The sequence below is a fragment of the Triturus cristatus genome, chromosome 4_2 (assembly GCF_964204655.1).
Source record: "Triturus cristatus chromosome 4_2, aTriCri1.1, whole genome shotgun sequence".
Classification (NCBI taxonomy): domain Eukaryota; kingdom Metazoa; phylum Chordata; class Amphibia; order Caudata; family Salamandridae; genus Triturus; species Triturus cristatus.
In genome coordinates this window covers 332,032,278-332,058,617 of record NC_140586.1, presented here as the reverse complement: position 1 = coordinate 332,058,617, position 26,340 = coordinate 332,032,278, and the positions used below count along the sequence as shown (strand labels likewise).

The 26,340-nt window shown below is 44.6% G+C and overlaps 1 protein-coding gene across 3 annotated transcripts in view; it reads right to left on the bottom strand.

Moving 5' to 3' along the window:
* LOC146833819 (dimethylaniline monooxygenase [N-oxide-forming] 2-like) overlaps nucleotides 1–26,340 on the bottom strand; it is a 230,324-nt gene that overhangs the window by 9,371 nt on the left and 194,613 nt on the right. For all 3 annotated transcript variants that reach the window (XM_085601709.1, XM_085601711.1, XM_085601710.1), the window contains one exon: nucleotides 9,126–9,198. In XM_085601709.1, the coding sequence (XP_085457835.1) occupies nucleotides 9,126–9,198 (73 nt within the window). The remainder of the gene's footprint in view (nucleotides 1–9,125; nucleotides 9,199–26,340) is intronic.

Below are 26,340 nucleotides of genomic sequence, written 5' to 3'. Positions count from 1 at the left end.
GGTTTATACTTTGTCAGGCTGAACAATTGAATAAGATTACGTGGCCCGAAAGCACTTTTCAGAAAAAAATATATTCATACACGGTTCGTAAATTTAATTGTTGTCAAGTTAGGTAACCAATAACATTGCCATCTGCATTGAAATCGTGCGATATAGCCTATTAGATCGCTATAAACATCTTTTTAAATCGACTAATTCGAGTAGGATAATGCTTTGGGTATAGAAAATTTGAAGCGCCAACTACTCAACCCGTGAGAGGCGGCGTTTTGATAACGTTGTGGACTTTTGTCCCTTTGTTAGATGAACAGGATCATTGTAAACAAAGAGGAAAATGTCCAGCAGTTGTTTGCAAAGTGTAATATGTTCTTTATAGGAGTAGCCATGAGCGTTAAACATTGCACATTATCTTAAGATAAGCTAAGTTTTGAATATAGCCGACTTTATTGATACGGCCGTAATGGCAACCTAGTGCTACTGAGTATACAGCAAGTCTGAATGCGAGTAGTCACAAAGATTATTTTTGAGAACAAAATAGATGGAATTAATTCATACACTCCAAATAGACAATCACCATTTTCGTCAGTGATGTTTAATTTCTAATGGCATTATGAGATATAAAAATCTAAATGTCGTTTTGGTATTAATTATTTGGGCGATATGATGATACTCGTATTTTGTCACCTTTCCAGATTGGTAGACATGAATACCGAACGTTAAGATTAATGCATACGTCACACGAAACTGATAATATACCTTCGCCATCCAATATAACAGGTACATCTTATTTACTGTGTGGAAATGGGCTAAATTAACTTCAAGAAAATGTAAATTAGGGATAATTTATATGTTTCGTTTTAAGAGCAAGGAAAGGAGCACCATTGAGTGTCCCGCGAAGTGAGCCATTCTTGTAAAAGCCATTAAAGATTGGCGTTTTTATCAAAAGTAAGCACTTTGATTTTAATTTGTTTGTTCAAAAGCGTATAGGATGAAATATTTGTTATATTTGATTCACTAAGAAGGTGCAAGCTTGGTGTAAATACAGTATAAATGTCAGTGGAAGAACAATTATTTCCTTACATAAATACTAACTATTGTTACACGGGTTATCTTTGATTTTATTCTAATTTGATTCAAAATGACATAAATGTAATGACATACATTATGTTCTTCTAGGGGTCATTGCTGTATGCAGTTTTCTTTGTCCTGAAGATGGTCTGAGAGATTCACATCATAGAAGACCAAAACGTCAACAACATTGTCCAATTCCCCAGTAACTCTTGGTTTCTGAGTGACCGTTTTATCTATCAGGATTTCTGTCACTGTTGGAATTAAAATAGGAATGGATATTCTCACCCATGAAATATAGGTCAAATTGTGTTGTACCATTTTCATGTGTTTGCATTGAATTAATTTTATTTTTGTCTGTACCCTGTTAACTTTGATTCATGATTGAAAATATATTCATAAATTGATCTTAAGATATCCCCGTGTTTTTCTCTGTTGTTTCAACTCTTTGCACATTTATTGCATAAATGTTTCAATCTATTTGATTGTTGGTTCATGATTACACTAACAGTGAACTATCAAAGAGATATTTCAAAGATAATTGATGAAAGACTAGTGTTTTAAACAAAATCCCTTGTCGGCACATCCTACCTAATATTTCTAAAATTGCCCAGCCTGCAAGGGTATACTGGGTCAACCCACCTTACCGTTTCATATTTTCGCGCAGACAAACGTTTGCTGTGGGTCACTTTTATAAGTGGTTTCTTTGAAGTAAGAATTAGGTTCCTCAAGTCTACTTATAATCTAAGGCTTCTGTATAATCTATGTCTGAAGCCGAGACCTTGTCCTATACAGACGAATATGTGCTAAGAATTGCAGCTGGTCCTTCCCTTTTGGGGAACAGAGGTACCATAGCACATTTACCATATGAATCTGATTTCAACCAATTAGAAAGATTGAGGAAAAAGTTAGTTCGAACTGAGCTTCATGCAAAGTTTTTGACTGATTGCTTGAATTCCAACATTATAACAACAGGTTTAAAATTAAGAATATACCAATCATCTTCATTGAGGACAAAGACTTTAAAGTAGGGTTCAGTTTTGCGGCAAAGAAATGCTCACGCACTTGGATGGTGCTTACCATAGAGACAGCGCTCAAACATATAACACTTATTATCAAGGAAATTGAAAATTTAGAAAATAAAATTAATACAGATACCAACATTACCAATGCAAAAGCCTTATTAGATAAAGTGGCCCTTACAATTAAGGACTTTGAGGAGTTCAATTCACACAAGAAAACTGATAAACTTCACAAGGATATTCGTAAATATAGTAAAGAAAGAACCTATCCTTATCTCCATAAAGACTTCTATCAATCTTAAGGTCAGAATCAACCTCAAGGTCAGAATCCATGTTTTAATCAGATACAACGTGAAAGGGTGACCTTTTCAGATTCCAACTCTGACACTGAGAGTGACCATACATCTGAAGGCACTTATAGACAAATTTATGATCAACAACCATCGGCATCCAGGCAGCCTTTTTTAGGGCAGGACAGGAAAAGCTCCGGCCAACCGCGCAGATCACGAGGCACCAGGAGAGGATGGTACCGGAATCAATATACTCCGGGACACAGACAGACCCGGAACCAATATTACGAGTGGTGAATTCGATGCAAACAGTTCCCATCTTTAATCTCTCACAGCATCAATTGGCTGAAGCAGAGATATCAGTCCTCTCAGCAGGGTTGTCATTTGTACCTACTAACAAGAATGATCAATTTCAAACCAAATTAGAACGATATCAGTTCTTTAGCTCGATAAGATTGAGAAACTTTTTTGTAAATAAACCCGTAACATGTGAAAATGATGTTACTGGACTTCACAATCGTTCTACTTTCTTTCCAACCAACAATATGGTTGCAAAAGAAATTGTGACATTTGAAAATGCGATTATCACAGAAATTGATAATAATTTCAAGAAAACAAGCTTTGTTAAAAACAATCTGACAAAGGAAGAGCAACGTGCCCTTCAACATCTACAGTCCCTAACCAATACAATTATAAAACCTGCTGATAAGGGTGGGGGCATAGTCCTTTGGGACCAAGAGGCATATAGGAAAGAAATATTCAAACAACTATCAGTCGAATCACACTGCAAAAAGTTACTTGGCAATCCCACCAGCCGTCTAGTAAAATCTATTGCTAACCTTAGCCAACAAGGCCTAGAGGGTGGATGGCTAAGTGAAAAATAGGCTGCTTGTCTAATAAACAAATCCCCTACAGTGCAAGTTATTTACATCTTACCTAAAATACATAACAGCGTAATAACTCTCCCTGGTAGACCGATTGTATCAGGATGTAATTCTATTCTGAAACCTCTGGTCCAATATGCTGATTTCTTTATTTGACCATTTGCAACTGGGGTGAAAACCTATGTTAGAGATCTACAGCAGTTATTAAGGTGGTCGAAAAGCATTGTTTTGACCCAATGTGTGAGCTTCTAGTGTCTATGGACATAGAGAGCTCATACACCAACATACCTCAACAGGAAGTTTTAGTGATCATAGAACAGTTACTGAATAATCGACCTAGGCCGCAAATTGTCCCGACTGAGTTTATAATTGATTGCATAAGAGTTTCTCTTTGTGAAAATTTCTTCCTTTGTGAAAAAAACATTCTATCAACAGCTGAAAGGAGTTGCAATGGGGGCGGTTTATGCACCGGATATAGTGAATATTTATGTCTCTGATTTTGAACAAAAACATGTCTATTCCCCTTTGAACCCTTACTCAGCCAACATATCATGTTGGCTGACATACATTGACGATATTTTTCTGATTTGGAAAGGAAGCAAGGACTTGCTTTCTGAATTCCATGATTGGTTGAATACTAGGAATTCCAACTTACAATTCACTCTTGAAAGTGATAACCAAAAATGAACTTCCTTGACATCTCGATAAGAGTGGGAAGCGATAATACCCTGTATACTACCTTATTTACTAAACCCACAGCTAGAAACACCTTGTTAAAGTACAACAGCCATCACCCGAAGGCAATGAAAGATGGACTCCCTCTCGGACAATTTCTCCGTTTGCAGAGAAATTGTTCGAAAAGAGAGGATTATTTTGTAGAGGCTAAGAAGCTAAAGGAGAAGTTACATTCTCGAGGCTATCCCAACAGACTTCTCAAGAGATCATTGAAAAGGGTGTGGTATAACAATCGTGAGGCCCTACTTGAGTTTAAACATAGGACAGCCCAACCTCATTTGGTATGTGTTACAACTTATGGGACAGCAACTAATCAGATCAAGAAGATAATAACTAAACATTGGACACTACTTGCCGCATTACCAGAATTAGTTGAAAAGCTTCTCTTCTCGTATAAAAGAGGATCTAACTTAAAAGACCGTCTTGTCCATGCATATAAGATGTAAGATACAAATGTAGTGGATAACATGAGACAACTAATGCCTGTAACAGGACATTATAAATTCAATAACGGTGCTGCCTGTTCTACAACCAGTAATAAAAAATCTTTTGAATTGAATGGCAACAAAAACATCATTAAACATTTCTCCAATTGCAACACTACTAATGTAGTGTATTGCATTCAATGCACTTGTGGTTTGCCATACATAGGAAAACCAACACAAATGATTAAAAAACGCATTCTTCAACATCAATTGAGGATTCGATGTAAAGTTGAGAATGCACCACTTGTAGAACACTTCAGCCAAGTCAAATACACAGAGAAGGATATGGCCTGGTGGGTCATAGAAGTGGTTAAGCCAATGATAAGGCAGACCAATGTTGATAAAATTCTTACACTGAAAGAGAATCGTTGGATTTGCCATTTTGACAGTATAAACCAAGGTTTGAACTCAGCCACTGAATGGCACACACTAGCATGTATTACTTAGACAGGAATCTTTATCAATCATACTAATCCAGGAGTTATACAGAGTGTCATGAATTTGGTAGATATAATGTAGATAAAGAAACGGTTACTTTTACCATCAACTATACACACTGAGATTTTTACTTAGTGCATTGATCAACATGGCTATATAATATTCATATGTTGTTTAACTTAGACTGTAAGTGCTTGTGATACACGAAGAGCACGAGGTCCGCAGTATTATTATATTGTTGTAAGACATATGATGTATACTTTGTTTATCATATGGAACAGTTATCCTTAGATTGTGAGTACTTTCACGTTTAGAAAGTGTGAGGTTTAAATGGAATGCATTCCTATCACGTGCGCCTAACGTTGAATATAAAAACAGTCCTTCACAGATTCGCCAATCTGGTGCCAACAATAGCGTACTTTCAATATTCTGAGGAATTTGAAATAGATTGACTCTATCCGTCATGACTATCAAATGAGGAACTAAGAGTCGATTGCAAATTTTAGAATGATTAGACATTCTAAGATGGCCGCCACACCAACGGAGCTGGCGTCACAAGTACTTCCGGTTATCTCGAGATTGACTTCCTGACTTGTGAATTTAAAAACACATTCCTTCGGTTTGTCTCCGACTATTGCGTCTAACTAGGGAGACTGCAGTTCTTCTGTTCATCCACCGGATTAAATGTGAGTTAAATACAACGCAATGCCATACGTGTGTGGTTTATACTTTGTGAGGCTGAACAATTGAATAAGATTACGCGGCCCGAAAGCACTTTTCAGTAAAAATATATTCATACACGGTTCGTAAATTTAATTGTTGTCAAGTTAGGTAACCAATAACATTGCCATCTGCATTGAAATCGTGCGATATAGCCTATTAGATCGCTATAAACATCTTTTTAAATTGACTAATTCGAGTAGGATAATGCTTTGGGTATAGAATATTTGAAACGCCAACTACTCAACCCCGTGAGAGGCGGCGTTTTGATAACGTTGTGGACTTTTGTCCCTTTGTTAGATGAACAGGATCATTGTAAACAAAGAGGAACATTTCCAGCAGTTGTTTGCAATGTGTAATATGTTCTTTATAAGAGTAGCCATGAGCGTTAAACATTGCACATTATCTTAAGATAAGCTAAGTTTTGAATATAGCCGACTTTATTGATACGGCCGTAATGGCAACCTAGTGCTACTAAGTATACAGCAAGTCTGAATGCGAGTAGTCACAAAGATTATTTTTGAGAACAAAATAGATGGAATTAATTCATACACTCCAAATAGACAATCACCATTTTCATCAGTGATGTTTAATTTCTAATGGCATTATGAGATATAAAAATCTGAATGTCGTTTTGGTATTAATTATTTGGGCGATATGATGATACTCGTATTTTGTCACCTTTCCAGATTGGTAGACATAAATACTGAACGTTAAGATTAATTCATACGTCACACGAAACTGATAATATCCCTTTGCCATCCAATATAACAGGTACATCTTATTTACTGTGTGAAAATGGGCTAAATTAACTTCAAGAAAACGTAAATTAGGGATAATTTATATGTTTCGTTTTTAGAGCAAGGAAAGGAGCACCATTGAGTGTCCCGCGAAGTGAGCCATTCTTGTAAAAGCCATTGAAGATTGGCGTTTTTATCAAAAGTAAGCACTTTGATTTTAATTTGTTTGTTCAAAAGCGTATAGGATGAAATATTTGTTATATTTGATTCACTAAGAAGGTGCAAGCTTGGGGTAAATACAATATAAATGTCAGTGGAAGAACAATAATTTCCTTACATAAATACTAACTATTGTTACATGGGTTATCTTTGATTTTATTCTAATTTGATTCAAAATGACATAAATGTAATGACATACATTATGCTCTTCTAGGGGTCATTGCTATATGCAGTTTCCTTTGTCCTGAAGATGGTCTGAGAGATTCACATCATAGAAGACCGAAACGTCGACAACATTGTCCAATTCCCCAATAACTCATGGTTTCTGAGTGACTGTTTTATCTATCAGGATTTCTATCACTGTTGGAATTAAAATAGGAATGGATATTCTCACCCATGAAATATAGGTCAAATTGTATTGTACCATTTTCATGTGTTTGCATTGAATTAATTAATTTTATTTTTGACTGTACCCTGTTAAATTTGATTCATGATTGAAAATATATTCATAAATTGATCTTAAGATATCCCCGTGTTTTGCCTTTTGTTTCAACTCTTTGCACATTTATTGCATAAATGTTTCAATCTATTTGATTGTTGGTTCATGATTACACTAACAGTGAACTATCAAAGATTTATTTCAAAGATAATTGATGAAAAACTAGTATTTTAAACAAAATCCCTTGTCGGCACATCCTACCTAATACTTTTGGTAGAATGTCAATGGTGAATGATGAGATGGAATGTATATATTCCTGTGAGGATAGTATGGATTTCACATAGATACAAAGGGGATTGCTGAGGAACAGATCAGAAAGTTGACAAGTAGACTTTACACTAAAGCTGAATATGCATTACTGGATACTGGAAAGGCATCTAAGGATCTCCACAAGTGTCTCTTGTCTTCCTTGCTGTGTAGCAGTCATTCGTTTATATGAGTAATATGTGGAGAATTAAACAATTATGCATTTATGAGGTTTATTAAGACTTGGAGAAAAATGATTAGATGATAGAATATATATGACAGGGAAATGAGTCACAAGGGAAGTCAACAAATACATGGGAGAAGAATGCCCCACAATGCAAGATAAAATCCAGAAGGAATAGGACACTTGAAGGAGTGTACCTGAAATATCTGGAACCACTTAGATATAGCATTACAAATTGGGAAATATGAACTTTTGATGAATAAAGATAAAAAATTGTAATGGAACACGGAAAAAGAAATAACTCTATGGAATAGGGCACACAAAGAGTTAGCAACAAATGGGAATATCACTAGAGAATGTAAGTATGGCATGTGATGCTGGCCACTTGAAATTAGAACACAGCATGTGGAAATAGGGCACTTGTAAGAACACAGGGACACAATGGCACAGAACACTTGAACCAGCACAAAGTAATAGGGATCCCGGAGGTCTATGGTGTGATACTAAACACTAGTTATGGGCCAGATTTAACAAAGGTTTTGTGTTGCCCTTGCGCCATGTAAGGGGACCAAGTGCAACGCAAAACGATTTACCAAGATTTACCAAGCCATGCAAGGCTACCTTGCGTGGTGCTGTGTGGCTTAGTACATCTGGTATAATGCAAGGCAGCACAAGTACCTGTCTTGCATTACACTGCCACAGGGATTCGCTCCATGGGTAGGTGTTCCCACACATCCGCCCATGGATTTTGACACATTCCCATATTTGCACTCATTGGGAGATCTGGAGATGCATCAACACAATACGCCTTTACTGGGAAGGTGTAAAGAAAGGAAATATGTTGGGTTTTTTTCCTCTTTTTTCCCTCTTTTTACGTGTGTCTGCAGAGAGAGAAAAAGCCTCAGTGGATTTTTGTTGTGCCAAAAAGTGCCCCTTCCTGCACAAAACAACCCTGCCTGCAATGCAGGCTCCCTTGCAACAAGGTGGAAGGGTGCCTGCATTGGAGCTAGACAGCACATAGTGAGCGAGCGCAAGTAGAGGACAGGCATGCGCCATATAATGTTAAATATGGTGCATTCTTGTCCTCTCCTTGTTACACAGCCCATTGCAACAAGGTATCTTGATGCGCTGAGTTGCATGACATTCTGATAAATCTGCCTGAATACTGGACAAATCTTATGCCATTGAATACTTAGTTATTTTTATGGTAATAATAGTAGCAGTCAGACACCACACTACTTTATATAGGCATATTAGGCCTTTGAATGTATTTGTATAACGAAAGAGGTAAAAATGAAATATGCTGTGTTTGAAGGAACCTAGGACATTCTCTATTATCTAATAGATTTTGTCAAACTTGAAGCTACTTCAGTGCACATCCCTGGAAGAAAAAGGGAATGAAGGAGGGTAGTCAAAAAGGCCAGTCTAGTACCTTAGAAGAGCAGAGAATAAGCCAAATATAACACTTCAGTCTGGTGTACAAGAAACTGGCCTTAGGCTAAGAAGAACTCTTTGTGAGACCCAAACAGTTGTCATGTGATTGAAGGACAGAACATTCGTTGATAGAAGTACGGACATTTACTCTCAACAATTCATACCTTTGAGTTAACACTTTGCTCTTCTTAGCAATGTCTTCCATACATTTTTCAAGTGGTGGAAGTTTATTCAGTCCTAGAAGAAAGAAGCAAGCAATCATTTTCCATATATATGCACAGTCAATTGTGTTGCTACTCACAGAATTCCCTTTAACGTGACTGTCCTGGTTTGTGAGACAACTTCTCAATAGAACATGTTTCATTATGTCACCTTTGTTTCTATAAAGTACTTAGGAGTGCTTGGCTATAGCACATCTGGGTCCAGATATGTCAACTGTACTCAGAATTAGCCATTTAGCCAATGTCCATGCAGTTACCAACCTTAAGATCCTTGTTTTTTTTTAAACCCAAAGACTCCAACCACAATAGACTTAAACTGTTAGCCACAATAGTTTTGCTGCATTGAGGAAACACTACAGAACAACCAAATCTAAACTCCTGATTCTATCAATAGCAACGCATCTTAAAGAATTACATGTCGAGTAAGTAACACGACAAAATGCAGTCAAAGTCCCTTGATATACAGCAACTGTCTATCATCTATAAGCATTCTTGGTAACCACACCAAGTGTGAGAGGTCTGTGTACAGAATCAGCCTACAGGTTCCAGAGGCTTACGAAAGCTAAGTTACAGGTTTATGCTTGTACAGTCCCTAGGCACTCCTCATCGACCTCATGCTAAGATTGGCTTCCTATTCTTTCACATTATACCTCTCCAGGGCGGTGACATTTCTTTGCCTTTACCCTCACTGTTATCTCTCTCAAAACATTTGTTCCCCTCCACACCTACTATATAAATTAACCATCTACATGGCCTACAGATTCATCACAGCCAATCCGCTATACTACCATCCTGTGTCAGGTTCTGGCTAGGGATCTGCAAAGTGAATTCCTATCGGCAAGAAATCTACCTAGGAACATAATATAAAATAATATATTATAATATAATATAATATAATATAATATAATATAATATAATATAATATAATATAATATGATATCCTTAGCAAATGTTATTTATCCTCCTCCATCTCTAATCAGTGACATTACATTTTTTGTATGTTTAGGAGTAATTTAACTTTCCACCAAACCACCACCATGCACATAAAAGCGTATCCAATCTCAATTTTAATCCAACAATATTTTACGATTTGTTGCTGAAAACATTAACTTAAGGACCACATAGTACCAATAGGTTCATACCTGAACTGTTTCCTCTATTGCCTTCTCCATGTTCCTCCTGTTTTCCAGCCATTTAATTCTGATGGATACATCTGCCTGTGGACTCCTCACCTTTTGAATTACCCCATGTGCAGGATTCCGCAGAAACATTTCTCAATAGCTCTCTTACGTCAATAAGGACGCCACGATGGAACGGCTTCACACGTGACTCTGTGTGACATCATCAGAGCCATTAGGAGACATTGCCGGTGTTCTGACGTCAGTTCCCTTTTTTCGAGTGCCATCGAAGCATAACAATTTTTTCCAGGGCTCTCCATTTCTGGGAGTTTCTTTGTTGCAAGTCTTTGGCTCTTTGTAGCAGCAATCATGGCTACCCAGAGAAAGTCCAGATTCAAGCCATGAAGGGGATGTGGAGGTCAGATGTCGATTACTGACCCCCATGAATATTATTTGTGGTGTCTTTCATCCGATCACGACGTTCGGGAGTGTTGGTCATGCAGGCGCATGAACCTCAAGGCTTTAAAGTAGAGGGAGGCCAAGCTTTTTATGGCTAAAGCGAAAAAGCAGAAGAGAGGTCGAAGGAGGTAGATGTCCCGGTCCAAGTATTCGACTCCGCATACCTTGAAGTCGTCGAGGAACCATAAAAAGAAGTGGCACCATGGATCTCGGCATCGTTCATCAAAGGATAGAACACCAAAGTCGGGGTCTCCGGCTCCCCGGTGTCATCACAAGGACAAAGTCTCTCATTCTCCTTCTCCTGAGGTGACTCCAGCCCCGTCTCCCTGGCTCCAGGGTCTCCGGTGCCGCAACCAGAGCCGATTATGCTGCCTCCTCGAGTGATCTCAGAACCCGCTGCACTGGTTCCAGGGTATTCTGCCTTCCCAACTCCGGGTATGGATCCTTTGTATTTCCTCAATGCGATGTTTGGCTTGTTTTCCAGAGTGGCTAACCCTGCTGGTGCGCCGGTGGGCCCCATGGGTCTGCTGGCATACTCCCTGGGAGGCTTGCTACCTCACTTCCGTCAGGCACCTCTCATGCCTTTCATGCCAATGACACTGGGGAGTTTGCCTCTCCCGACTCCGAGGTTCTTGATGCCGTTGCAGTCCCTGGAGGGGAGAGGGCTATTGGATGGATCTTTTCCGATGCCGGCACGACCTCGTCCAGCGTCTTCTACTATCCCGGTTGATGTGCCACTACAGCAAAGTGGCACATCAACAAACAGAGAGGAATAGGGTCATATCGTCTCTGCAGAGAGGCTCTGCAACTCTGGTCCTGTGTTCAGGACCACACCCTTGATTCCTCTGGTTCTAAGGACGAATCACAGAAACCGGGCCCCGTATTGGCTGCGAAGGGTATGGTACATAGACCTCCTTTTTCTCTCATCGTACCCTCCGCTCTGTCTCCCTTGCAGGGTAGACCTCCTCCCGCCATCGCAGGGGCCGCTTCTACACCCCCACCTCCAGAACCTGCACCTTCATGCCTGAAGATTGAACGGGCAACTTGGGTTCTTTCTCTCCTGCCAGATGTGGTGTATGTTATTTTATCGGCCAGGAGACACTCCACCAAATCAGTCTATTCTGGTAGGTGGGCCAAGTTTGTTAAGTGGTGTGGAGAGAGATCTATTGATCCTTTGCAGGCCATTCGTCTGATATTCTGAGTTTCTCTCTTTCACTTGCTCAACAGGGTTGTGCAGTAGCTACTGTTAAAGGCTACTTGTATGCCTTGTCGGCATTTCTCTGTTTACCAGATACACCCTTGTTGCTCAAATCTCCCATAGTTATGGGATTCATTAAAAGTCTCACTAATTGGTTTCCTCCCACTCCCTTTATCATGCCTTACTTTCTTAATAGGTTCTCTCTTTGAGCCTTTACATAGTTGTCCATTAAGGTTCTTGGTGTTTAAGACACTATTTCTAGTTGCAATCACTTCTGCTAGGAGGGTGAGTGAGTTCCAAGCTCTTAGCTACAAGTCTCCATTTACTTCATTCCATGTGGATAAGATGGTTGATTAGGACCAGAGCTGCTTTCCGTTCTAAGGTGGTCACTCCTTTCCACCTAGGACAATCCATCACTTTGCCTACTTCTATCCTCCCCCTCACCCTTCTAAGAAGGAGGAGAGACTTCACCGCCTTGACCCTAAGAGGGCGGTCAGCTTCTACCTGGACAGGACTAAGGACTTCAGATTGGATGACCAACTCTTCATCAGATATGTGGGCAATATGAAGGGTAAGGCTGTCCACAAAAGAACGTTGTCCTGGGGGATTATCATCCGTTTCAAGATCTGCTACGCCTTGGCCAAAAAGGAGCCTCCTGAAGGTAGGTATTTGAGCTCATTCTACCCGAGTTAAATCTTCTTCTTTGGCTTTGGCTAGAGGTGTCCCTGTTGTGGACATCTGCAAGGCAGCAACTTGAGCTTCCCTCTGCATTTTTTCGAAGCACTATTGCTGGGGCTTGGAGATGAGAAGGGACGGCCATTTTGCACATTCTGCACTGCAGGAGTTTTTGGTATAGGTTGGCAAGCACCCACCACCAGGATCGGGACAGCTTGGGGATTCAATTCAAAAGGTGAGAAATCCACAGGCAGATGTATCCATCAGAAGAACAAGTTACTTACCTTTGGTAATGCTTTTTCTGGTGGATACAGTATCTGCCTGTGGATACCTCACTGTCCGACCCACCTCCCCATTGCCTGCCTGTTTATACCGAAAAATTATTGATATACATTTACTGGCCGATTCCAATCCTTGGAAAAGGCTGTACGAATCGTTGTACGGAGCTTTTTCACCGTACGACTCGTACCCGGTAAACTGTCCGTACAACCTAGGAAGTACGATTCGTACAGAAAGCCTATTTCCGTACTTTTCGTACAAAAGACCGTACTGGTAAAAAAAAACGATTCTGATCCGGAACATCTTGTACGCGACGTCCCGACGCATTCAAGCAGCGGTTTCCTGCCCAGCAAGTACAATTCGTCCCTATGTCACTCCGTACGGCTCTTTTTTTACGGGAGCCAAACACAGCTGGAAAAGCAGAGTCCGACACGAACCGCTACGCAACAGAGCCCCGGTACATGACGTACACACCATGAACCCCATCGTACATGTCATCCCGGTCCTCCTAGCCTATGACCTGGTGCACCGGACCCGACGCACACGCCGCAGAAGGTGAGAACAACACCCAGGGGCTGAGGGGGGGGTGAGGGGCAGGAAACATACCCCATACCCAAAGCAAAACCTATAATATGGAGCCCATACATTACCACCAGGGTCTGGTCACTTGGGGGGGCGTGGCCAGCAACCCCTGAATACCGCAACAACGGAAGTGGACGTGTACGGTGCGTTAAATACGTACCCTAGCACCAGTAGAACAGTCATACGGACCGTACACACGCAATGAATGCGTGGGTACGGTGCGTTCCACACGTACCCCTACGGCACCAGTAGAACAGTCATACGGACCGTACACATGCAATGAATGCGTGGGTACGGTGCGTGGCACACGTACCCCTACGGCACCAGTAGAACAGTCATACGGACCGTACACACGCAATGAATGCGTGGGTACGGTGCGTTGCACACGTACCCCTACGGCACCAGTAGAACAGTGATACGGACCGTACACACGCAATCAATGCATGGGTACGGTGCGTTCCACATGTACCCCTACGGCACCAGTAGAACAGTCATACGAACCGTACACACGCAATGAATGCGTGGGTAGGGAGCGTTTCACACATACCCCTACAGCAGAAGTACAATGGTGAAACGAAGCGTACACATGCGATGATTGCGGGTGTACGGTGCGTTTCACACGTATCCCTAAGGCACAAGTACAATGGTGAAACGAAGCATACACACGCGATGATTGCGGGTGTATGGTGCGTTTCACACATACCCCTATGGCACAAGTACAATGGTGAAACGAAGCGTACACACGCGATGATTGCAGGTGTACGGTGCTTTTCACACGTACCCCTACGGCACAAGTACAATGGTGAAACAAAGCGTACACACGCGATGATTGCGGGTGTACGGTGCGTTTCACACGTACCCCTACGGCACAGGTACAATAGTGAAACGAAGCGTACACACGCGATGATTGCGGGTGTATGGTGCGTTTCACACGCTTACAATGGTAATACAGGCGTACACATGCCTGGAATGGAGGGCTACGAGTCGCACAAGGATGTCCATCAAGTACTTGTCATTGCATACTTTCATGTGCAGGCCCTAGGTGTGTCAGCCAGTGATATTGCACATGTTATCTCATCTAGTTGCACAATTGATGTGTGATGACCTGTGCACACATGTCATGTGTGATGGGGCATTATGTGGCACACATCACCTTGACACTTGCCACATGTGTGTCTGTAGTCCAACTGTGTCATGCACAGCAGCAGTGGGATGGCACAGTCATCACCACCCGCACCTGTCTCCTGATGCCAGGGACAGGGACACTCTCTCAACTGACATGTCACGATCAGCGTGCCCCTATGTGACTATGTCAGGTGTGTGTCATGTGTTCCCATGAGCTTGCTGTTAGTGTTCCGTCAACTGCATCTGCTGTTGGTGCATCCAACATGGGTCTGTGTGGAGATGGGCATGGCACACATCTACGCACACCATGCCACATGTGGATTCCCACGGCTGTAGGGTCTGTGTGCATCGGACATCATATTTTCCCAGGCATACATGTCTGCGTCGTCTCAATGGCTGTGTTTAATTGTTGTAACGTGTACCCCTTCATCGCAATGTGTGTCATATGTACATTTGACATTCCATGTGACCTGTGCGTGTGCCTTGCAGTCAACTGTCTGGATGAGATGTCATCCTTCCAATGCAGCTATGTGGATGTGTGTCACTCCGGTGATATCTCTGGCTGTTCACTCAGACTTGCCCCCAGCTCATTTCAGGGCCTGTCATGTACACTTGACAATCAACAGGTGTATCTGGCTTTTCGTAGGAGTGCCAGCAAGGTGGCATATGTGTCCTGGATGTATTGCACACACCAGACTCCATAGTTACCTGATGTGTAGTAGCAGTTTAGCATGTGCTATGTTCATTGACATTGATGTTGGCAGACTCTCAATCTTCATGATTCCTAACAATGTCTTGCAGGACACCGCCTTTTCCAAGAACAATGCCAGACTTGGCTGCCATGAGGGAACGTGCCTGCATCTGATGTTACAGATTCCCTCAACAGTTAATTGAGGACTTGACCGACAGGCTGGCACCACACCTCCAATCGCGACACAGGTATCCTACTGCGCTGACCCCAAAGATGAAGGTGATGGCAGCCCTACATTTTTTTGCCACAGGTACGTTTCAATTGACCATAGCTGATGTTGGTGGGATGTCACAGACAATGTTCAGCCGTGTCCTGTGTGATGTTTTGGCAGCCATGTTGGAGCACCTTGATGAATTCATCAAATTTCCTACTCCTGGGGAGTTGACAGATGTCAAGGGTGATTTCTATGCCCTGGGAGGGATGCCCCATGTCATTGGGTCCATTGATGGGACACATGTGGCTTTAGTACCACCACAGGCACAGGAGCAAGCCTATCGCAACCGTAAACATTACCACTCAATAAATGCCCTTGTGGTGTGTCTTGCTAACATGCTGATTTCCCATGTCTGTGCACGTTTTCCAGGATCAGCACACGATGCCTACATCATGAGGCGTAGCAGGGTGCCACAAATGATGCTGCAGCTGCACAACGAACGAGCATGTCTTGTTGGTGGGTATACTCTGTGGGTCCTGTGTGTTGCGGTATCTTTGGCTCTTACGGCATCTCCTGACCCACTTATGTACATGATGTTTCCATGTAGGGGACTCTGGATATCTCAACATGCCATGGCTAATGACACCTCTCCGCAACCCAAGAACAGCTGCAGATCACAGGTACAACAATGCACACGGGCAGACCAGGCGAGTGATTGAGAGGACGTTTGGCTTACAGAAGAGCCGATTCCAGTGCCTTGACAAGACAGGCGGGTCCCTCCCATATGCACCGGAGAAGGTGTGCAAAATCTTCATTGTGTGCTGCATGCTGCACAACATGGCTGTTGAGAAGGCAGTGCCACTCATCCTTGATCCTGATGAGGAGCAACACCCACCCGTGGAGGATCCAGGGCTTGGTCACGAGGCAAGTGATGAGGAGGAGGAGGATGATATCAGGAGTCAGCTCATATGCAACTTCTTCTCATAATGGTGAGTCACTGGGTATGAGTGTGCAAGCTTGTAGCATTGAGTGGCATGTGTTGCAATGTGTGTGTCCAGCTGACTCAATGCAAAGTGAGTGTGTATTGATCTGTCACTCGAGTGATGATGTCATGCCTCACAGTTTTGCGGAGAGACTTTCTTTGAAATTTGCATGTGTCCAACATTGTTCATATTTCGGAACTGACCATGTGTGCGGGGCGATTTGTTTTAGGTGACTTCTAGTGTGTCTGCCATTCCCAGGTTTTTGCGCCTGTTGTCTGCTCGTGTCATCTTTGTCCTCCTGCTATTCCTCATGAGGATTGCAACGTGTGCTGAATCAGCGTTCCATGCACGGACATGTGGAAATGTCAGTTTGGGTAAGGATTGCAGCAAGGCTTTTTGGTGGTGGTACGGGTTGGGAATGTGTGGGGACTGCTTCTGTGCATGTTGTGGTACCATGCATACATGTCTTCTCACCATGGAGCATATAACATGTAGCATCACTCCCATGACATGATAGTCACCCTTCTTGACAGTCATCTGTAGTGGAGTGTGGAGTCTGATGAAGGCCTCAATGTGCGTAAACCTTGCCTCTGAAACATTGCTGATGCTACGGGTGGACATAGTGTGGGACATCACAACAACTGGCTCTATGGTGATTTGCAGCATCTCCGTGTGCAGCAGGATGTGTTTGGGTCATCCCCTTGACTTGTGTGCCAGGTCATTGGGATTTACAACATCCGTGTTGTGAAGGGGGGGGTCCAGCGTATGTCCCACATGTTCTGTCAACTGACCTGTGAGTCTGTTTGTATGGATGCATTTCCCTTTGTGTGAGTTTGTGCAATAAAGGTGTTCTGCACAATCCAAAGTGCCTCATCTCTGTCATTGCATATCTCTTGCCAGTTTTCATGCGTCATCTATGGCATAATTGTCAAAGATTGAGCATATGAGTGTATGTGTACTTCGGCAAAATGTATGCATTTCTTCATGGCTAATAATCTCCATTGTGCATGAAGTACCTGGTTGTGTATGTATTTGTGCAGGTTGCTCCCCACGACGGGACGTCAACGCCTGCTGACGGTGTGTCTCCTGTGTGCAGCTCCGCATTTTGTTGCCTGATCCTGTGGCCGTCATTTTTGTTGATTCTTGATACATTTTCTTGGAGTGACCCATGAGTAACCTGACACTCCTTCCTTTACATACACCTGTTGCACTGTGCCTTTCTGACCTGCTTGTCTTTGTGTGCTACTTTTTGCCTAGTTTCTCACCCCTTCCGCCTGCTGCTGCCTCACCTGTGGCACCGCCCCACCGAGTGCCCTGATTCGGCAACCCACACGCCTCCAAAATGCTCCTCCCTTCCCCCTCCACCCATTCTAAAAGCAGCCAGCAGCTTGTCTGTGCCACTGTTGCACCAATGCCGTGCCAAAGGCAGGACCGTCTGTGCCTGCAACGTGCACAGTGCACGTCCCTCTGGTCCTTGCAAGACCCACGTCACACAACAGGCTCATGCTGCAGCTACCCTCCAAGCAATGTCCTCCAGACAATCAACCACCTGCTATCAGGCAACCCCTAAGCGCACACACAACATCTTTGCATGATGAGTGTGCAACTCCAACTGCCTACACAGTGCTGCCCCACATACCTGAACCAGGTCATGTGCCTCCTACTCCACACCCACTCCATCCACAAGCACGCCATTGGACTCTTTTACCTCCTCAACACAACGGCCCCACACATCACCTTCATGACAGTAACCTGGTCAAAAGCATCCTCAGCACACAACTTCTTCATTGCCATCTCAGACGGATACAAGATCACCCGCAGGGACGGCAACAACAATCCCGGAGGATGAATTGCAATTTATTCCCAAGAACACCCTCTGAGTCACAAATCCGGTTTTGCTCCAACCACCTGGCAACCCTCAGAGTAACACTCATCTACAGATCTCCAGGCCTATATCCACAGTTCAGCAAAGCCATCAACACGTACATCTGCACGCACGCCCTCTCCTCCACAGGCTACATGTGGCTGGGGGCCAGTAACTTCTTGCTGGAGGAGAACCACACCACCATCCAACATTGGTCCATCAACGTTTGCATCCACGTCTCCGAAAAGTAACACACTGGCCCACACCCCGCTACCGATCACCCAAAGATGCTTGATGTATGTCACCACAGACAAGCTGTGTGGGACACTCAAACCAACACCACCACCACACCCTGCAACCTCACACACTGGATCAGCTACTGATCCAACAATCTTGCCACATTGACGGACTTTCCTGTGAAGCACAACAACAGTTAAGCCACCTGGGACAAGGCAGACCTACTGGACTCATACAGATCGAGCCGGACTCTTGTCAAAACCTTGCAACACAAAGTACCTTCATTTACCTTACAGCCCTGGAAAACGCCACACCCAGCCATCACCATTTCATCAGCAAGGACAAGTGGAGATCCTTCAGATAGGGCAGAGGCACCAAAACACACGACATCAAGGAGCTCATCAGCATTGTGAGTGAACTGACAGCAGATCTCCATCCAAAAGACACCCCACCCTTGCAAGGCAGATCACATCCCATGCAACTTTCTACCACTGCAAGCTCATGGCCATACACGACAGCCTTGGCACATAGAGGCAGACAGCACTATTATCCGCGTGACAAACCCCCCTCCGGTTCTGGACTCCCGTCAGCAACAAATACACCACCTGGCTCATGTGCACCATCCACTCTGGCTCTCCATCAGGCCCCTTCCCACACAACATCTCAACCACATCATTCCCCATCCTTGAAGCCCACGTCCAGGGCATCCTGAATGTCTCATTTGAGTTTGCCACTTTCCATGGGAGCTGGAGGCATTCCGAGACCCAGGCCCTTCTTCAACAACGGATGGCAGTACCGCAGGATCTCCTGGAACATCACCCTGCTTCCCTACCCAGCAAATGTCATCAGGAAGACACTCAACGAGTGACTGACAAACTTCCTCCGCGCAAACAGCTCCAGGCAACCGGCACCAGAACATCTTCCAGAGTCATCACACCACTGCAACCATCATCATTGCCACCACCAACGACAACTTAGCCCTACTCAACAATGGTGAGACCACCCCCCTTGACCTCTCAACGGCATTGTACACCATGTGCTACCACACTGTCAGCTCACACATCTCCAACACTAATATCCAGAGGAGGGCCCAGGATTAAAGCACCAAGTAGCTCACCAGCAAGGCCCAGGGAGTCGGCCTCCACCCTGCAGCATGTAGTACACTGGGGTCATGTGGCCCATGCCCCAGGGCTAATCTCTCAGCGTGACGATCTTCAATGTCTCCATGACCCCCCTCTCCACCATCACATGCGCACACGACCTCATCATCATCTCGTATGCCATTGACACCCAGCTGCTCCTCAACCTCACCAAAGACCCAGCCATTGCCAGATCCAAACTTCAAGAAGGCTTGAGATCCGTTGACGAATGGCAGACCATCAGCCACCTGAGGCTGGACTTGGACAGGACTGAGGTCATCATCTGAGAATTGTCCCCTTACGGCTGGGTCAACTCCTTGTGTCCCACCGGCCTGGGCACCGCACCAGCACCCAGTGGCCACGCACGCAAGCTGGTGTTCATCATGGACTCATCGCTCACACTTACCATGCAACTCAACACCATCTGTACCTCATGCTGCAACACCCTCCGCATGCTGCAAATGAGCCACAGATAGATCCACTCCAAGGCAAGACAGACCGTCCCCCAGGTCCACGACACCAGCCAGGTCAACTACAGCAACACCCTCTATGGAGGACAACAGCAAAACTGCAGGAGAAGGTGTCCACATCCAGGGTGCATCCGCACACCTCATCTTCAACATCCCCCGCCCCAGCCACATCACCGTCCACCTGAGATAGCTAGAATAGCTCACTGTCTGCTGCAGGATCACCTTCAGACTCCTGACCCACACTCAGGAGGCAGTCCACAACCCCAGACCCAAAACCGACCTTGGACGTCTGTCTTCCAACACCCCGTTGGCCCAACTTCGTGCAGCCCACCTTGCCCTGGCCACCATTCATCACATCCACAGAACAACTGCATGCAGGAGATAGTTCTCCCACCTCGCAAAACAGACCTGGGACTCCCTCCCCGGGCACCCCAACATGACCCATGACCTCTACACCTTCATGATACTCTGGCAAATTGGTCTGTCTGAGCAGTATTGCAAGCCCCCCCCCCCCCCCCCCCCTCAGCAGCTTGAGGCCATCACGGGTGAGTATTGGGCTCCATGTCAGTATTTGGTGATACATTGTGACCCATGTGTGTCCTCAACCGGACTCAGATCCAAGTGTATGGATGGCTGGAGTTATTTCCACACTCAGGCATACTTTGACATATCCCCACACATATGTTGTGGACTCATGCTAAATGACTGCAACATAAAATGACAATTATAATTTTTTTTATTATAGGTCTAGGGCGTGATTTGTGCACAGAAAAAGGTGCAATACAGGGACCATAGAACCCAAAGTTTACAGGGGGAGATGGGATCCTTGGCATTTGAAGTCATCAGAGTCCAGGCCACAGTGTTTGGCATAATTGGTCAGACTGTGACCAGCAAGTCCATGTGGCAGATGATGTCAGTCAATGAGGTGATGCTGTCACACATGGAGGCCAGGTGCCACGCCAGGTGACCTGGGAGATGTGGATGGTCCACTGCCTCTCACGGTCTTTTCCGTGGATGACCACCTTCCTCCGGGGACCCTCAGATGCAGGCCTTGACGATGCTTGGGACGCTCCGTCGGACGAATCCTCCTCCTCCTCCCTCCCTGTGGCTGGTGGTGGTCTTCGCCTGGTGGCACAGGGAGGGTTGCCCATGTTGTCAGGCGATCCGACGGAGTGAATGGCTTATGTCCCTTTGCACCACCAGGAGCTCAGCCAGTCTTGCCTCCATCCATCCTTGGTGTTCTTGTTGACTGGCGTGTTGCTCAGCCTGCTGGTTCTTAATCTCTGTGAGGGTCACCACTACCTGGATGAACTCCCTGGTGTCACGCCGGTATGCGTCCATGATGTTGTCTATGTGTGACATACCGGTCCCTTCAGCTGGCTGGTCAGGTTCTCGCCTCCGACTGCCTCCACTCCCACCACCCCTGCCCACATAAGCCTGGGCTGTCGTTGTGGGCACATCGGGTCTAAGGGACCCCTGAGGGATGGCAGTGGCAGTGTTGTCTGCCTCCTCCTGGGTGCCCGGCGCACCTTGTCCCTCCTGGTCAGACTGGCTCAGGTGTTCACTGCGGGCAGGGCTCCTCGGTGTCTCCTGGGATGAGGCAGGAATGGGGATGGTGGTTGGTGCAGATGTTCCTGAACCAGGTGCTGCAGGTGCTTGGACACCAGAGGGTCCAGGTCGGTCGGGGTCATCCGCGGAGTGTTGAGAAGCGTCGCTGCCGGTGGGATTAGGTTCCTCCCGAGCCTGGGACTGTGATTGTTCACCCCCATTGTTGGGGGGAGAATCATCACGTTGCCCTGTGTGTGACAGACAGACAATGTTAATGCTGTTTCATGCAACATCCATGTTTCATACACATTCAAGTTGGCACTGTTCCTCCAGGTAGTTGTATGTGCCTAGCATTCTCCTCAATGTTCACTTGTGGATGGGTATGTTGCGGGGGACAGATTGATATGTTCTCCTGAGTCTTTGACATGTAGATTTTTGGCTTGGATGCTTCTTCGGCTATGTATTGGTGTTGTTGTGTTTGCATTCATTATACGTCGGTACATCGGATAAGCCGCATCGTAATGATTTCCCGCCTTCATCCTTTTGCTCTGCCTCATTAAGATATCTCTCCAGAAGAACTCTCTGGTTCCTGATAAAACTTAAAAGAATAAGGGCTGTAATTTGAATACATCTTTAAAATTTAAAGTACTCTCTTGTGAATATCCTCATAGCCCTTGGTTTGATTAGACTTACATCTTACCTATGTTGTAGACTCATTTTCCTCTATGTAAAGGCAGATTTACTAAACTGGCGGATTCTGTAAACTTCAAGAACTCCACTAACACTCAAAAAAATGTTCTTAGATGGTCCCTAATACCAACAGCTATATTTTAGCGACCAAGAAGTGAATATCGTCTTCTGAACTTCTATTTCTATTCAATAGACGGTCCCCTGATGAAGGCAATTCAGCCGAAACGCGCGTCGTCTCCATCTGCCGCTATGTTTCCATCAACCATTATATTGACCGTGTGACATTTGTTTTCTGGAAATTAATTTATACCAGATCTACATTTTGTGCTTTCTGAATAGGATATTTACATCACCGTTTTTTTCTCTATTCATGGTTTATTCCTATTGATGGTCCATTCCTATTTTTGTATAAAAAAACAATAAATAATTATATATTGCTTATCAAGTAACATTGAGTTATGTTGAATTTTCTGTCCTGTTTTGCAGAGTTGCACCTGGCTCACTTTGGATGGTTTTAATTAGTAGTTTGCTATTGTTCTTTATCTAAACATTGGTGTTGTTGTGTTACATGTCCATTGTGACAGTGGGTAAATCCATTGCCTGTCCCGGGGGTGTCTGCTTGTGTAAGGGGTGTGTGTGACAGGGCCTGCTGGTGGGTGTAGTGTGATTTGGCAGTGGGGCTCCCAGGTGATGTAGCTGTCCCCCCATGGAGCATGCTGCCATGACAGTGAGTGTGAGTTCCTGTCCTAGATATCTGACCTTGTTGTCTTGGTGTTTGTGTTTGCACTGGTCACAGGAGGGCGTTGTGCTGCCTACACCCGGGCCAAGTGTCAGCTATCTTGTCAGTACTTTCCCAATCCCTGTGCATTGCGCTTGGTGCATGGGTATGTACCTGGGCCATATGGGATGAGGGCAATTGTGCCTGATTTGGAGTTCAACAATGCGTTTTGTGACACCCACCCTCCCAGCATACGGGACATCCATACTTGGGTTGGTGCTTTGTGTAGCATGGGACATAGCATGGCCTTGCTTTCTCAATGGGGCATACACATGTTATTGGCACTAGAGTTGTTTTTGACTGTGGTTGTGGCCGGTGAGGGCTTGGGGGTAGTTGCGTGCATTTTGTGTAGTTGGGGTGTGGACGCCATTACCCCCATGTTACGTAAGTTGTTTGTGTACTCACCAGGCTCTGGAAGTCCTTGAAGTCCATGTACTCCCACCGGCGGAAGCAGGGCCATCACCTTCTCCTCCCAGGGATGGAAATGTACTGGTCTGCGGGGCCCACCCCCTCCAGTGATGTTGCTCTGGGCGTAGTCGTCATTCATTTTTCGCTTGACAGCCCTCCGTAGACCGTACCACCTGGCTTGGCATTCAGTCCTGGTTCTTCTGATGGGTGCAACAGCATTCACCCTATCGACGATCCTCTGCCACAGGCATGATTTTTCGGCTATGCTGGTCTGTCTGACCAATGTTCCAAACAGCTGTGGCTCGACTCTGATGACTTCATTGACAAGGATCTCCAGCTCCTCCCTTGTGAACTTTGGATAGTTGTCTGTGGGCATGGTGTGGGGTGAGGGTGTGGATGGTTGTGGGTGTGTGGGTGTGAATGTGAAGTTGTGGGTCTGAATGTGAAGAGGGGGTATGTGTGAAGGAGGTTTTGTGAAGGTGTATATGTTAAGGTGGATGGGTGCAGCTGTTGGTGTGTGCTCTCTAGCTGCAGTGAGTCTGTTGCAAAGGCTCATGGTTTGTGTGTGTGGGCCCTTTTTATTGGTCCATTTGTGAGTGGGCCTCAGTTTGAATTTTTGGTGGGTGTGTTATAAGGGGTGGTTGTGAGGTTGCCCCTCTGTTTGCCTGTTTGGATGTGGCCAGGTCAGTCATTTCCATGTTTTGTGCACTGTAGACGTGTTTTGTGGTGTTGTGCGAGTCGAATAGACCCTCCTTGTGCTGTTTTAGATTGCCTATCTATACGCGATGTCGTTGTGAGGTGCGTACATACGCGATGTTGGGGTACGCACAGTACATATGCGATGATGTTGTTGTGAGGTGCGTACATACGTGAGGATGTTGTTGTGGGGTGCGTACATACGCGATGTTGGGGTACGCACCGTACATACGCGATGATGTTGTTGTGAGGTGCGTACATACGTGAGGCTGTTGTTGTGGGGTGCGTACATACGCGATGTTGGGGTACGCACCATACATACGCGATGATGTTGTTGCGAGGTGCGTACATATGTGAGGATGTTGTTGTGGGTGCGTACATACGCGATGTTGGGGTACGCACCGTACATACGCAATGATGTTGTTGTGGGGTGCGTACATACGCGATGTTGGGGTACGCACTGTACATACACGATGATGTTGTTGTGAGGTGCGTACATACGTGAGGATGTTGTTGTGGGGTGCGTACATACACGATTTTAGGGTATGCACTGTACATATGCGATGATGTTGTTGTGAGGTGCGTACATACGTGAGGATGTTGTTGTGGGGGCGTACATGCGCGATGTTGGGGTATGCACCGTACATACACGATGATGTTGTTGTGAGGTGCATACATACGCAATGTTGGTGTACGCACCGTACATACGCGATGATGTTGTTATAAGGTGCGTACATATGCATGGGGGGCCTGTACGACTCGCACCCCGGGAACTACTTTTCCCGGGATACAAGTCGTAGAAAGTTTGCTTTGCAGCGGGTAAAGTCATTCCCCATGTACGGGACATTTTCCATACGAATCCTAAATCGGAAAGCCGGTCCGGATCGTACTTGTACGGTCAGACTGTATTTTTAGGCTTCGTACGGAAAAGTGTCCGGGTCCGTCTCGTACAACTTTTCCCGATCGAATTCGTACGGATCGCGCTGATCCGTATGTATTTTTCCCGTAGGAATCGTACTTCACGGGTGGGACGGGACTTGTACGATTCGTACGGGGAAAATTACGGATGCGAGTCGTACGGGAAAAAAAAATACAGGATCAGAATCGGCCCCTTAATGTATTTTATTGTTGGAATAATGTGATATTTGACGTTTGGAAATGTCTATAATTTAGAATTTTCAGTTTTAATTGTATTTTGTATACTGCGTATACTTGTGGAAATGTTGTTGGTTCACCTGTTTGCCTCCAAGATGCGGACAAAATGGGTGGAACTGACATCAGCACACCAACGAGGTCTTCTTATGGTTCAGATGATGTCACGCGGAGTTGCATTGTGACATCCTCGTCGAAGTGGGAGAGCTATAGAGAAAAGTTTATGTGGAATGCTGCTCAAGGGGTAATTCAAAGGGTGAGGAATCCACAGGCAGATACTGTATCCACCAGAAAATTAGTTACCGAAGGTAAGTAACTTGTTCTTGCATCTATTGACTTAACAATCCTTACAGCTCCATAAAATGCAGGAAATGACTAAATCTCATTATTTTTTGTTAGATCCTTAAGAACTTGTATAGCTACAGTCAGAAGCAGTTGCAATGGAGCAAATACCATTTTAAGACCTCATTTGACCTCTCTCCCTTTCTGTACCCCATTACTCTTGAGTTCCCTTTAGCACCTCAGAAAAGACCAATATATCCAAAATATCATCCTTAACTCCAAGGCAAGGTAAACCAACAATTGAGTTATTCCAGCATCTCTGACTTCAGATTTTAGAGATATGTTTTGCTTTATATATTCTTAAAATATTAGAATAAAACACACCTTTTAGGTCAGAGGTGAATATTCAGCACGACTATGCTGTTTTTGAATTATGAAGTGATTCATGGCAAATTAGTCTTACATTTACAGATTGCCAAAATCATTGCTTTCAGGTAAGTCATCACTATAAGTGATCTCGTTGCTTCTAATTTCCGTACAATGTTCCTCATAGGAGACACTGTAAAATGA